At 38.0% G+C, this 15,525-nt stretch overlaps 1 protein-coding gene across 1 annotated transcript in view; it reads right to left on the bottom strand.

Annotated features, from left to right (window-relative positions):
• lrp6 (low density lipoprotein receptor-related protein 6) overlaps positions 1-15,525 on the bottom strand; it is a 182,276-nt gene that overhangs the window by 43,629 nt on the left and 123,122 nt on the right. Inside the window, exons 5-7 of the mRNA XM_043709456.1 lie at positions 13,982-14,113; positions 9,849-10,245; positions 9,237-9,408 (exon numbers count right to left, since the gene is read on the bottom strand). Of these exons, the coding sequence (XP_043565391.1) occupies positions 9,237-9,408; positions 9,849-10,245; positions 13,982-14,113 (701 nt within the window). The remainder of the gene's footprint in view (positions 1-9,236; positions 9,409-9,848; positions 10,246-13,981; positions 14,114-15,525) is intronic.

Here is a 15,525-nt window from a genome sequence, read left to right as displayed (position 1 = left end):
CCCAAAAACAGACTTACAATCATGTCAGCTCTCAATTTTTAAAGATCTCCACCATCCAAACTTCCTTTCCTGCACAAACCATACTATCATGTAGATTTCACAATCTGAGGCCATCAAAAAAACTTCAACCATAGCATGAATATTGTCTACAACAGCAAACAACTGAAGCTATACCACAATCACCTCTAGACACACTTCAGCAACACTCCAACATAATGCAGACAAAACAAATATACTGCTTGTACTGATAGCAACTGATGTGCTCGAACCTTAGCAAGAATCTGGCAACAATTTTGATGTCTTATTTTACACATACAAATCACTAAACTAAGGAATTAAAGCAGGAACAATATAAAATGTAATCATGCAACTGCACTTTTCTCAAGAAACAAGAACAAAGATAAATTTAAATCTCCAAAGAAAATAGTGATCTGACTAAGGATTGAACTGAATAACCAACAAAGTAGGAATCCATCTATCTGACCTTAAATTATAAACTTAACTTCTGGTTACTTTAATTTACTTACAAAATACATAATCAATATTTATGTTGTGCACATATGTGGAACAATGGTGTTACAATAAAAAAAATTAAAATAAAGTCGTTAGACACAACAATACTAATTATACCAGGAAAAATAAACCACTGCAATCCTTTTTATTAAACAGAGATGTCTATCTAGATGAGCCACATATCACCACACAGAAAAAAATGGATCAAACGGTTACTGTGCATTACTACTCATGATCTGGTCAATATTTAATGGACAGCCAAAAAGAAAACAGCATGTGTATGAATCAGTAGTGTTGAAAAGAAAAAGGCAAAATTGGAGTGAAAACAAAAGAAACATGACAAATAATGTCAATTAGAGATACAAAACAGACTTTACCATAATCTAATTTTAGGATATGACAGATTTTGGGTGTGGAGAGTGGTGCAATGATGGGTTACTGAGAGTAAAAAGCCACATTCTTGAGCTACCTAGTCTTTAGCTGAAATAGTCTCATGGTAATGCCTAGTAAGGTGATGGCAGAGTGGTTATGTCTCTGGATAATCCAAATTAATGTTGTGGGCACATGGGTTCAGGTCCCATCTAGACAGATGGTGAAAATTCAATTCAACAAAGAGGCAGCTTAATGGCAACCATGTAACCACTGTTGATTGTCATTAAAAAGTTACTCTTCGTTACAGAAGGAAATTTATCATCCAGTTCTGAAAGAGTCACCAATCTGCTTTCTCCCCACAGATGCCACCAGACATGCTGAGTTTTCCCAGTAGTTTCTGTTTTTATTTCAGATCTCCAGCATCCGAAGCTCTTTGTTTTGATGTAAATCTGCCATCAATATCTACTCTGTCCTGTGACTGCAGATCCACAATAATGTCATTGATTCTTAACTGCTCTTTGGACAGTTCAGAACAATTGACATCCACACACCATGAATGAACAGAAAGAATGCCAAAAAAAAAACAATGAGGAACTTAGTGCTTCTGAAATCCATCAAATTTCCATCAGGGTTCCAAATCCTACCTGCAAAATAAAATTAAGCCTCATCTCATCTCAGTGAAGATTAAAAATGTTGACATGAAAAAAAAATCAGAAAACGTTTTTGAAACTTACAATTTACATAGGTTTTGTTTTGTTGAAAGGCCTGTCTATCTTCCTTCCCACCTATCTGCTCCACCCTCCCTTCTGACCTATCACCATCATCTCCCCACCTGCATCGACCCATCACCTTCCCAGCTACCTTACCCAGCTCCAACCAGACCCTCTTATTTATCTTGCATCCCCCTTCCCAAACCCCTACATTCTTGATGAAGGACTTATGCCAGAAACGTCGATTCTCCTGCTCCTCAGATGCTACCTAACCTGCTCTGCTTTTCCAGCACTTTTCGACTCCAATCCCCAGCATTTGCAATCCTCACTTTCTCCAACTAAGCAAGACATCCAAGTTCAGAGATCTAAATAGATTCTGACCAGAGACAGCAGGATGAAGACAATAAAAGGTAAAACAAAGTCAAAGTGGTAAAATGTTAAGGTTTCTGAGGAATGGGTAAAAAAAAATAGCATACTGGAGGGCATGCCACAGTAAGACGTTAAATGGTTTAACGATCTGTTATGAATTCTAATCTGAAGGGGCAAAAGAAATAAATGTTGTAGGTGCTAATGCATAACGAGAATTGCAAACTGCGAAGTTATGAAGGGTAATACAAGATGGATTTGAAAATGAAAATAGAGATTCTGAATTAACTATATTGGGTCGCTTGCCGTAGCCTTCAATGGCACTTGTGGGGTATATCAAAGGAATGCAACGTTGCTATCTTTAAAATTGGGTGGTTTTATGATATGGGATTTAAAACAGCTTAGGGTCAAACACAGCACTGAAGATATGTACTCAAGTTTAGTTTAAGCAGGTTTCGGAGGATAAAGAGAGGGGGTTTAAGTACGCAATCTTACAGGATGTCAAGCAAATGGTTTTGGTGGTTGAATATCAAGTGCCACAACCAACTCCACTACAACTAGCTATTGGACAATACTTGATATTTGGCAATGATACTGGTTATTATTAATATATAATGAAAGCTGATCAGGTACCTATAAATGTGCTGACCAGCACTGCAATCTGAAGTACCTCTGCTCCCCTCAAGCACAAAATAAAAATAAATTAAAATTTGGGATACTCAATGTCTAGAATTAGAGAGCAGCATTTGATAACAGGGAGTGAGAATTTTAAAATCAAGTTGTTGATTAACCAGGAGTAAAAAAGGGTCAATGAGTGTAAGGATGATGGGTGATGTGGATTTCGAGAGTTAAAAGTTATAGAGGGCAGAAGTGTGGTGGATAATCACAAGGGTAACAAGAAGGTATTGAAACAATCTGTGTAATGCCTGAATCCAGTTATAATCATCCATCTCATGATCCAATCAATGCAATCACAAAGAAGTTCACTAATCAAATAAGCCACTGAGAATTTGGAATGGATTTCCAACATAAGAACAATAACAGACATTAAATACAGTATTTATCACAAAGTGCAAGAAACACCAAAAATACCTCCGGTAAGGATGCACAATGATAATCTCACAATAGTTCAAAAATATAGATGCAGCATAAACATGCAATTCAAAACAAAATCAACATGAATTGTCAAATGGACCATTTCTTCTTCCATTATGCTAATTTTGATTAAAATAAATAGACTGCTTTTATGCACATTTCCCATTTTCCCAAAAGTTTTAAATCTCTCAAATAATTCATAAAGAACAATAAGTCTCAACATAAAATTATGAAGGTGACATATTAGCATATATAGGCATCAGCCATAGTTCAGGTGCATCAGATCGTCTCCACCATCAACTAGCAGTGAGTTGTAGAACAAAGACTAATTGCAAAGCCTGAGGAAAACTTGTATACCTCAACTTCTCAGCTCACCACATTAATAACAAATGCAGATATCTTGAACCACAGGAGACAGCATCAAACTTTGATAACTTACGCACACTGCACGATCGTACTACAGTGGCTTAACACTCATTTCCAAGCCTGTTGCAGCCTGCAAGTCTGGTATGTATAAAAGTCATACATCAATTAACAGTTGTGATATAATAGAACCACAACCCTAGCATTTATCTTGTAGAATTGGAATGCAAACATCGTGGTACTGATACAAGACATGATGCCACACCTGCGTCATTTTGACAAAATATCTTGTGCTTACTGGGATACTACCTACAGCTGTCATAAAGATTTGACTCCGAAAATGTGGGTGAGTCTTCCTTCCAAAAGTAGTTAAAAACAATTCTGAAACCAAGAGTGAAGTACTGAGAACAAGGGTTAGAAAACAGAAAAGGCACTCAAGGTTTTCACTATCTTCTTACCAGAAGCACTTGCTGAAAATGAAGATGAGGACTGATTAAACTGTGATACTGCCCAGGTTAAACAGTTTGCTTCTCATTCATTATTTATGGTGGAAAATGAAGTCACTCAGAAGTGGTGGTTATTCAAAACAGATATGGATCTGAACCCAATTCAAATCAGGGTCTCCAGAATAAAGTGGAGAGGAAGAGAAAAAAAAAACTGCCTTAAGAAAGGATTCTTAAACAATAAGTAGGTACTCTCTGACCTGTTGATCAATTACAAAAACGTCTAATCAACTAAGAGCAGATTTATGACATTTCCGGAAAATTTTACATGTGCAGTGTTTTAATAAATATAAGATGTAAAGCTTGTGAATGCTAGGATTGGTTACAGAGATAATCACAGCTTGGATTCTGTCTTGTAGCTCTTGTTCATTCTAAGTCAAAAACCATTGTTGAAAAGGTCTCTCTCACTCCACCTCCACCACCGCCCTATAACCCCTCTGGGAATTTGGTCATCTTAAAAATATGTCAAATCTAGTTACACACTGCTGACACACAATATCGAACAGCCCTTCAACTGCCTGAGCTGTAAACCTCCTCCCCAAATCAATTTGTATTCAACTCAGTGTTCACTAAAGTCAAGGTTACAACCTTTGAATCTTCTCTGCTTGACTAAATGGAGGCCTTGTGTTTCATTATTCCCCACAGTAGGCAGTGCAAGCTGCCACTCACCGATAGAATTTTACCCAGTCTAGACAGCTAAAACAAGCTTCTTTTTAGCTGGACTTTGTTGTCTGTCATCAGAGGAAAAGGCTGCCTCAATTTGAGGATTAGGATGTAAAATGAAGCATTCTCCGGATACTGGTTTTTGGTTCCCATCTAATACAAATGATTCAACAACAAGCAAGGGGGAAAAAAAAATCTTCTGTTTCTCTCTGACTTTATGCACAGTTCTTTATTAGGCAAATTACTGTGTGAACCTACTCAGAACCTCACTAAATACAAAGAGGCTGCAACCTCAGACTACACAAATGGCTTTGTTTTACTGGAAGAAATTCAACTATACAATACAGGCAAATGTTGACCAGACCTCTTAGTAAGCTGATGATTCAAAATGGATGATAGTTTCAAATCACAATTAAAGGCAAAAGATAACAAAATTTTAAGCCATTCCCTTCTCATTCTGCTTGTATATTTCTCAGAAGAAGCTTGAAACCGAAAATATGATTGTATTCCGCAGGTAGGACGCAAGTAGAAACTACACAATAGCAGCAGAGAATTAACACAAGGATTAAAGCTGTACAATTACAATCTCACCCCAGGTTACCACAACTTAATCATTTAGGTAAGAGTCACAAGTTCACTTCCCGAATACAGAATTTTCACCTAAACCTGAACACCAGTTAAAAAAAATGCTCAAGACCATCACATTAGAGATTATCTGACAGAGGTTCAATCCTTCCGCGAATATAAATGGTTTCCATGATCTTTAGTCGCTAAAACTGCTCCAGTCAATTTATTCTCTCATTCCCATACAGTACTTCTATCAAGGCCATTACTTCCTAGGCTCCAGGAAGCCAAATTAGAGTAACATAAAACAAAAACCTGCCATAACTGATTTACATACAGTCTCTCTCCTTGGGTAAAAATCACACAACACCAGGTTATAGTCCAACAGGTTTAATGGAAGCACTAGCTTTCGGAGCACCAGACTATAACCTGGTGTTGTGTGATTTTTAACTTTGTACACCCCAGCCCATCACCGGCATCTCCAAATCATCTCTCCTTGGGCACCTCAACCGCTGCTTTTGATCTTGAAAAGTTTCAGTACAAAAAGTAAAATCAAGCCAACTATCTCAATGCAAGTTTCCTGCTCAAGAGTACAAGTGATTCTTGAATAGTCTATGCAAATAAGTTTGTGGTATAAAATGTTCAAAATGCAACAATATAGCACTGCTTTACGCAATACTGACGTGTTCCACGAGAAGCATGTAAATTAACACTCACTAAATGCTTACATTTCACTTTTACAGCACTGAAAATCTGATTAAAACCCTCTTAAAATAACTGAGTGTGTAGCTTCCTTCTACATCTGTTTTACAGCATCCCTCTCCCTTCATATTTCATCCTTTGTAGGAGAAAGGATGGCTAAATAACCTGCCAACGCCAGTTGAAGTTAGAGGTTATGGAGATGGATCAGTGAATCTAGGTTGGAACTGCCAAGCTCCAATCTGCACTAACCAATGGTTTATTTTTGTTTACAAAGCTGCAGACAATGCACTGGCTAAATCAACGAATTGTACCACTAGGTTGCCTTAGTTAAAAGAATTTCAAACATTTAAACAAGCTAATTTTTTAAAAAGCACACAATACTGGTCATTTCCTCTGTAAATTGCATGAAGCAGAAATCTACAACTCAACATTAATATGAAAAACAATCATGGCCTTCAAAAATACTTCCAAGGTATAACATTTCCCCTGATTGGGCACAGTCCACAAATCTATTCAATTCTGCACTTATTTTTCTAATAATTACATCCAATGGAAAATGTTGCATATTCTAATTTAGTTTCAAAGCAACCTAACTACATTTTATTAAAATTAACTTGAATGTTCAAAGTTTTAACTTTACGCATGTATAATACAAGAGATTGAAAGTATTATCTTTATACTTTACAGGAAGCACATGCAAGTTGTGTTTGAAAGAACACTGGAGAGATTTCACTTATTTCAGTTTCAAGTATTGCTAATGAAAAACACGTTTAAATATATTTAGATTCAGAAAGCTGAAGCTTTCATGCTAGACTAAAGATGTCAGTAGCTGCAATTGTATCGTAGTTTACCAGCAGCAACCAACTGTGAATAATGACAAACCCGACTTCCAAGTTGCAGGCTGCTTTGCCCACTGTACACTGCCAGATAAACTCAGGACAAAAGCATCCTGCTGCACCTCCCGCTGATCTCCATTAACCCCTGCTGCTGCTTATTATCTCCTCAGGGCCCCTGTACTACAGCAGCTATGCCAAAGCCATGCTTCTTAATGAATCTGTCTCTGTTGATGTAACACACTGCATCTGCACACCGTCCACAGAATTGGTTACTATGCAATCAAAAGGTCAACCATAGGGGAACCTACATTCACAGGAAGTGTATTTTTAAAAATATTGAGGCCAGCTTGCAGTTGCTCTGCCTTTAACTGTCTGATGATTTCCATTCAACAAAAATCTTAACACAATTTGTACAGAGTTCTTAAAGCAACACTATGTTATTCGCACAATAGGTGCATTAAATTTTTCTTTTTTAAAAAAAACTGCCATCTGCAACATAATTTTTTGTGTTGCTCTAACAGGCTGTTTACAGAATGGCAAAATGGAGACTTGGTCCTAACGATAATAACTGGGCTGAGATTGAGTGTTTTAGCACAGAAAGGAAATAGGAAGGTAGGGAGACAAGAAAAATGAGAAATGCAGATCATTCCTACAGATCTCAATGGTGGTGCAGACATGGCCATGACAAAAGCTCTGCTTGTGTATAAAATGAAGCTTCGTCAAATGGGGAGAGCATTTTGTTTTGAAAATATTTTAAACTATGTGGGGAAAAGGATCGGGAAATTAATTCCAGGTCAACTATCATGGACCTATCAATGAAGAGTAATATCAACAATGTGGTAACTAAATCACAATAACAATACAGCAAGATGGCAGAAGAAAATTGAATTATCTGCACACGGTTTGTCTGAACCTTATCCATAGTAAAACACTAGAGTTGCAACAAAGTTTTGGAGAGAAACAAACTTAAAAAATATGAGTTTTCAAAAGGCTTTGTGTTTTCTTTATAAATGCTTGTGCATGAGTAACAGGAATATGCAGCACAAAACTAACATAAACAAGACTGTGGTTTAATAAGTAGGAATTGAGTAAAAGGGTGTGAACACATAAGGAAAGCAACCAAGTAGGATCATATACATATCGCAAATTTTTAACTCAGCATCTTAGCAACCAAGCAAGCTTGACTGAGTGAAGCAGTGTTCCAGATGTACACTAAAACCCATTTCTCTCCCCTCCAAATATCATAATAATCCTTCACCAGGACTGGGTATAATTGTTGGTTCCTTAGACACAAAATTGGTCCATCAAGCTGATGATTCCAGGTATATTGTTTCAAACTAAAGGTAATCACAGTGACAATGCTTTTAACAATTGGTGCACTGCCAGGAAGAGTATGTTTCACCAATTGCATAAAACTCGTCAACAGGCACTCTGTCGGGATTATATTCAAAAGTAACAGATAAGGTTTCAAAAATTAAACAGTGCTGAGTTTCTTTTCTATTCACCAAAAAGCAGAACATTCGTTTCCCAACAGGGACACAGGTAGCATATAAAAGAATAAACATTTTAACCATTTTGAATTCCTAATTATACACATTCCTTGCTATCACTATGTGCACAGTAAAGTCTCTGGTTGTCTGTGAATACGTCTGTCAAGTTAAAGTAGACACTTGAGGACACTGGCTTATCTTGATCATATCAAAGTGTAAAAAACACCACATTCTCATTATAACGGACTTATGAAATTTCCTTGAGCAAAAGACTGTGGACTACTATTTGGGCATGAAGACATTTAATGTGGACCAACTTATTTTCTAAAGTATTTGCTAAAGTGGGACAGCACGGTGGCTCAGTGGTTAGCACTGCAGCCTCTCAGCACCAGGGACCCAGGTTCAATTCCAGCCTCGGGTGACTGTGCAAACTCCATGCAGACATTCTCCCTGTGTCTGCGTGGGTTTCCTCTGGGTGCTCCTGTTTCCTTCCACAGTTCAAAGATGTGCAGGTCAGGTGGATTGGCCATGCTAAGTTGCCCATCGTGTTAGGTGCGTTAATCAGAGGGCAATGGGCCTGGGTGGGTTACTCTTCGGAAGGTTGCTGTGGACTTGTTGGGCGGAATGGCCTGTTTCCACACTGGAGGGAATCAAATCTATACAGAGAAGAACTTATTTGAGTATCATACTAAATCAGAGAACTGTGTGGCACAAGTGGATTGATTGACCTCCTCCTGTATTGTAACCATTCTATGATTCTATAACTTACGAGATGCACAATAGCTATTTTTGTTTTTATTTCATTAAATTCACTACGCCATCTATAAATGCAATTTCATCATACATTGGAACTACTTGTATTATTGCAACTGTCATCTTCCATTGTTTGTGAACATTAGAATACCGCCACAAACACAAAATATGTTTTGCTAAGATAAATAAACAAAAAAATCCTTAAAAAAATTCATTTCGAACATTTAAATCAAACATGTATACAAGAGTTTATAAAGTGCACAAAAATGATGGCAGTTAATATTCTAATGCACATTACATACAAACCTCTATCTTATCAGTTTTTGCATCTCCCCAGTACATTTTTCTTTCTTTGTAATCCAGGGCTAGACCATTTGGCCAGCCCAATGAAGTGTTAACAAGGATAACTCTGTCTGATCCATCTAAAGTGGCACGTTCTATCTTTGGAATCTCTCCCCAGTCTGTCCAGTACATGTACCTGTTTGGAGGAAACAAAGACAAATGTGACAGTGGCTACTTACTTTTTATAACAAAAAACAAACAAAATACTAACGAGTATTGCTAATCACCTTGGATTTTAAAAGGGGAGAGGAAACAAAATATTATAGGACATTTGCTCCAAAGAACATTCTAACTCATCACAGGGCTATAACTGAAAGCTCATGCAGTCAAATAATGACATTTCTATTTGTCCAGCCAGCGATGGTACATAAACATCTACAGCACACAGCATCATTAAGTTTTCAAAGATTCCTTACAATTTAAAATAAAGTGTTCGAGTTTTCTCCCCTTTCTATGAAGAAGAGCTTCCAAATTCAAGAACAGAGGTGAATTTAACACAAGGGTTCACCAATTAGACTTCAGCAAACAAAAAAGCTTCATCCCAAAATATGCAAGAAATATTAAATGAACTCTTACCCAGACATTGGATCAAGCACAATTGCTCTTGGCTCATCCAGATCCTCAGAAATTAGAATCTTGCGCATTGTCCCATTCAGTCTCGTTACTTCAATACGGTCTGTGCCAGTATCAGTCCAATAAAGGTTCCTTGCTACCCAATCCACAGCAATGCCATCAGGGTGGTTAATTTGGGAGGTCACAACAAACTGACTTCCTGAGCCATCCAGATAAGCACGCCTGATAGCACGTACTTCATCATCAGTCCAGTATATATACCCTTCAACCGGATCATAATCTATAGCAATTGCATGGCGGATATCATCCAGCTGTAAGATGACATCTGTAAAATCAGGAGTGTCTAAAGATATCCGCCTTAAGTCAGTTCGTCGAGCCAACAGCAATAATTCAGAAGCACCTTAAAAAAATGTTTTTTAAAAAACATACATAAGTTTACAGCTGGCATCAGTTTGTATCCTATTGACTGTCTTGCAAAATAACTGTTCAATTCAAGATTAACCTGAACGGAAATTTCACGGTATTTATTCAGAGCAAGGGCAAAAAAACACACTTACCAAACAGGACGACAAGAAAGACTCAGACAGAAACAGACTTAAAAATGCACTATAATATAATTATCTCTTTACAAGCAGTTGATTTCACTTGCTAATAAAATCTCTTAGGTATAAAGAGCTAACCTACTTCTGGTGAAGCAATTTGGTTTGTACAGCTGTGCGTGACCAATGGGGTACCACCATTCAGCTTCAGATACTTTACTCTCAGCCTTGGAGCAGTTTTATTGCTTTGATTGATGACAAATGCAGCTTTGTTGCTGGGAAGCTATGGCTAAAAAGCCTGTTAGATGCATACAAGTCATGACTCTATGGACTATCAATATGACAAAATAACTTATTTCAGTTATTGTGTCCTATGGCATTAGAAGGAGCAAGAGAAAGTATGTGTACTCTTGCTCAATGCCATATAATTTTACTATATTTTAGTTGTTTTAAAACATGGCTGGATATTTGAGCTGTTTTCTTTTAAGAATGTCTGGTTAAAAAATAAATATTAGGTTTAAAGTCTAGGGTGTATAAAATTTGAGAGCAAAACAGGAATAGATGTACATGCTGCACATTTCACAGTCACAATATCTTGTAAAGCAACTTTTACTTTATAGAAAAATACTCAAAGTTTTATTGACAAATGATCCTGTTCAAAAATGTTATGTTTGACAAAACACATACTCCTGATAATGCTACCTCGGCAATTTGTGTCTTTATGCTGATTAATGAATTCTCCATTACAGACACAATTTGGCATCATTACCACTATAATCCTTGTTCCTGGGAAAATGCCAATTGGTGGTGTCATTATTGCAAGCTGTGCAGATTGGATATGGGCTTTATTGAGGGATAATTCAGCAGCAGCAGTTAGTGAGGAGTCCGACTGGCCGACAATAGGACAGGGTAATGTTAACAACATATAAGCAGTGAATCAATTAAAACTGTAAACAATTAAGGACTACTTTTTTTGTCTGCAAATCTCTATGGCTATGAGAATAAGGAATATCCATGTGATTCGACTAGTACACATATTCCACCTTTTGTAGTCTGTGTTGAGCTTTTTCCAGGTCAATCCAGTTAAATGGGACACTCTTTCTATATTCTTCATCTCAATGGCAATAGGAAATTTGGATGTATCCCCAGCCACCATTTTAGGATATATTCCCGTTTTTAACAATACACAATGTTTTACAGCATAGAATATATCTATGGCAGCAGCTTTCCTTTTGTATCAAGCAGACATTTGAAAAATCAGGGCTGCCCTCACATGTTCATCTCCTAGCAACAAGAATCAGTCTCCCTACAAAAATCTCTTTCTTTATGGCAGTGTTTTTATCACACAAATTGTAGTGCGGATGAAAAAAAAAATCTGTTTTGCATATCTACAAAACTTCTTCCACTGCTGTAAGTTTCCATTTATCAGGTTTCATGCTGTATGCAGGCATTCACTGTTGGAATGTAAATAGCATGGTCTAGTCGTATCAATGGCTCATGTCAGTCTCTATTAGAAACATCTCAACCAGGCGGCCAATGCTTGCACCACGCATGACAAAACATGCACTCTCATTTAATTTAAGATAGAGGGAAAAAGAAAACAGTGAAGGTACAGATGAATGAAGAATTGTTCTTGTATAAGTCACAGGGCCACAGAACAAAAGATACCTTCTCCTTGCAATGGACAGAATACATGCAAGAATGGCCTAGTTATAAATCCTGACTATTCACAACTACAAGTTTCCATAGTTGCTGTTATTTGCCTAGGGTCAGCTCACCTTGTCTTCTATTGCAAAGATCATCAATCAATGCCAAATGGTGTCCTAAAACAAAGGTTACCATTTTACACATTCAAGTCAGCAAAACATATTTTTGGGGCACAACTGATTCAGCATTCAAATAATGAGATAAATGAGATTACTACTTACAGGGGAGGGCAAGGTGACTTTCATTAACTTTATCTGAACATGCTTTTTTAAAAAAATTGTTCAGAATATCTATCTTGGAGGAGATGGTGTATAAACTCCAACCTATTACAGACACTGCACCCACTCAGGTTTAATACAAGAAAGAAAGCATAAAAACATCAGAGTTAGGCCACTGTTAGGGACAATGGGATCTAGAACGAGTGAGGATACAGATCCCACATTCAACATTCCAGACCAAATATCCACACCTCTGGACCAGGAGGCCCTGGTTCAAGTACCACCATCCCTGGAAGTGTGTCATAACACATCTGAACTGGCTGATTAAAATTTCAAGAGGAGGGCTCTTGTAGTGGAGTGGCTATCATGTTTGCCACACATGCAAAGGGTCCTCCATATAGATCTGGGCAAAAGCAGCAGTATTATTTTAGTATCAAAATATATGGGTAAAGTATATTGTTAAGGACTCAGAGATGGTATCCCTCCTTCTGAGCCAGAAAATCCAGGTTCAAGTCCCACTTCGGCTGGAGAAATGCCTGAACAGGTTGATCAAAATGACTATAGCTTGAGGGATTATGTGGGACAGTAGTCCTTTCCCTACCTGAAGGCCTGTGTTCTAGACCCACCTGTTGCAGAGCAGTGCTGCAGCTGAACAGGTTAATTTTTTAAAAAGAGCAGGGCTCTTCCTCAGTGGAAAGCTCGCTTCTGGACAAGGTAAGGGTCTTGGAATGGAAACATGGAAACTGGTGTGGGTGTTAAACAACAGACTCAAAATAAAACCTTTGCAAATCTCTGGAAGTCTTTTTCTGCATAATTCAATACATGGATATCAGTCAGTTAATCATGGGGTTCCACCAACATACTCACTAATTTTCATCCTTCCACATGATCCTCCGTGGTCCACGGCAGTAACGTGCGGAAACAGCAGGCAATACTGCAACTGGCATTGACCTGCCAACTGCCCAACTTCAGAGCAGTTGCGTAGTCATGCAGTTCAGAGGGAACTGGTTGTCGCTTCAATATTACATAAGAACTAGGAGCAGGAGTAGACAATTCAGCCTCTTGAGCCTGCTCCACCATTTGATACAATCATGGCTGATCTCATCTCAGCTTCAACCCCACTTTCCTGCCCATTCTCCACAGCTCTTCAACCAATAATTAAAAATCTGTCTCTCCTCCTCAGATTTATTCAATGTCCCCAGCATCCCTAATACTCTGGGGTTGCAAATTTCACCCTTTGAGAGAAGTAATATCTCCTGATCCAAGTTGTAAATCTGTTACCTCTTATCCTAAAACTACGGTCTTTTGTTTCAGATTGCCACGAATGAGGAAACATCCTTTCTAAGTTTACACTTAGTTAAAACTCACTGAAATAATCTCAGCATTTTTACAATCATGACAAACCCTGTTGCCCTAACACTTGAGCACTGTGCCACAAAGTATTTCAAACAATACTTAGGACTCCCAAGTCACAGTGAGGTACAGCATGAAATAAACACTGCCTGAGAGATATAGGATACCTATTGCCAGAAGATAGAGTATCTTCAAGTTCACGTGAACAAATAATCCACTAGAGATCACAGGGACCTCATAGGAAGCAAATATTTATATAAAAGACTGCAAGGTAAGTGATCAAATTAGACATTTAACTTCATATCTGGTAAATGCATACCATCTTTACACATTGTTCCATCTTCTAGTAGCTGGACACCAGTTGGACAGGCACACTGAAAGAATGGTTTGATTGGAGACATCAGGCACAAGTGGGAACAACCACCATTATTGCTGCCACATGGGTTTGTAGCTGTTCGAGTAACAAAATTTGTAAATATTAACACAGTAAACTCAACTTCTAATTTTGGCCAACACAGATTTTAATACTTTATATCAATAATTAAACTCCATCAACAAACACATCGATCTGGACCCAATATACCGGCCACTACAGCGGACAGCTGAAACTGACAACCGGAAGCGGTAGGGACAGGCCACTATAAATGCCGGAGGAAACATCACAGAAGCACTTCACAGGAGGCCCCCAAGCACTGAGGATGTCACCTAGACAGGGGACGAAACGTTTGCAACAAAAATTTCCAGCTCGGCGAACAGGACCACAACAACGAGCACCCGAGCTACAAATCCTCACCCAAACTTTGATCAATAATTAGTTGTACATCAGATGTTGTTATATTTTAAACATTTTCACATGACAAGATGCATTACTGTACAGAATTAATAATCTAAGTATATGTTGGCAAATAGTTTGATAGGAACAGTTTTAAAATTAAAAATATCAAGACGTCAAATGCATTGTTTTAAACTAGTTTACAACATGTATGACATGCATGTTGTGCATGCAATGTGTTGCTGCAAAACAGTTTAAAAACTCATGAAGTGCAAAACATAGCAAGCAGTCTTAGCCCATTATCATTGATACCACTACTTTCAACCAAACCATAAATGAACAGTGGTCAAAAAGCAAAACTGGTGGTTGAAGTAGCATAAAATCAATATCTGGAGAAACTAAATGGCAATATTCAAATATATATTAAAACTGACACATAATAAACAACAGGTTCTATCACCTTTTACTGACTCTCTTTCCCACAGCTCGCTGCATTATTTTCTTCCTTGTCCTTTTGGCTCAGCTATGCAAAGGTGGGCTGTGCTAGAAAAGCAGGCATTTCCCAACCATTTGATGCTTACAACTTGCAAAATAAACAAAAACTTTAGCTGGTTCCCAATCAGTAGACAAAAGGAAGTAACTACCTTCCGCTTTTAACCCTCACGAACTCCTATTTTAGTGGTGCAAAGACAGAAATTTGCACATTCCACTTCATGCCCCAAAGTTCAGGAATACTGACTTGTTTTTGGTTCAAGGACTTTCAGAGATTTCTTTCCTTATTTTTCCATTTATCATCTCCCTGGGTCATGCATAGTTATCATCTGCTTTCTGCAAACCATCAAAGTCTATTTAAACAAGTTCCCTGGAAACATTCTAGGAAAGCAGCTTGCAACTAATTTTCCCGCAAGGGTCCTGCCCAAAATATCAACTCTCCCACTCCTCTGATGCTGCTTGACCTGCTGTGCTTTTTCCAGCTCCAGATTTTATCGGCTCCCTTTCCTACTGTCTCTTGCACACCTCCCACGTGATTCAAACCTGTGACTGTTCCATTAGCAGCAATACATGCTGACACTCCCGCACACTGCACTATC

This window comes from Chiloscyllium plagiosum, chromosome 19 (assembly GCF_004010195.1).
Source record: "Chiloscyllium plagiosum isolate BGI_BamShark_2017 chromosome 19, ASM401019v2, whole genome shotgun sequence".
NCBI lineage: Eukaryota > Metazoa > Chordata > Chondrichthyes > Orectolobiformes > Hemiscylliidae > Chiloscyllium > Chiloscyllium plagiosum.
This window is presented reverse-complemented; position numbering and strand designations above follow the sequence as displayed.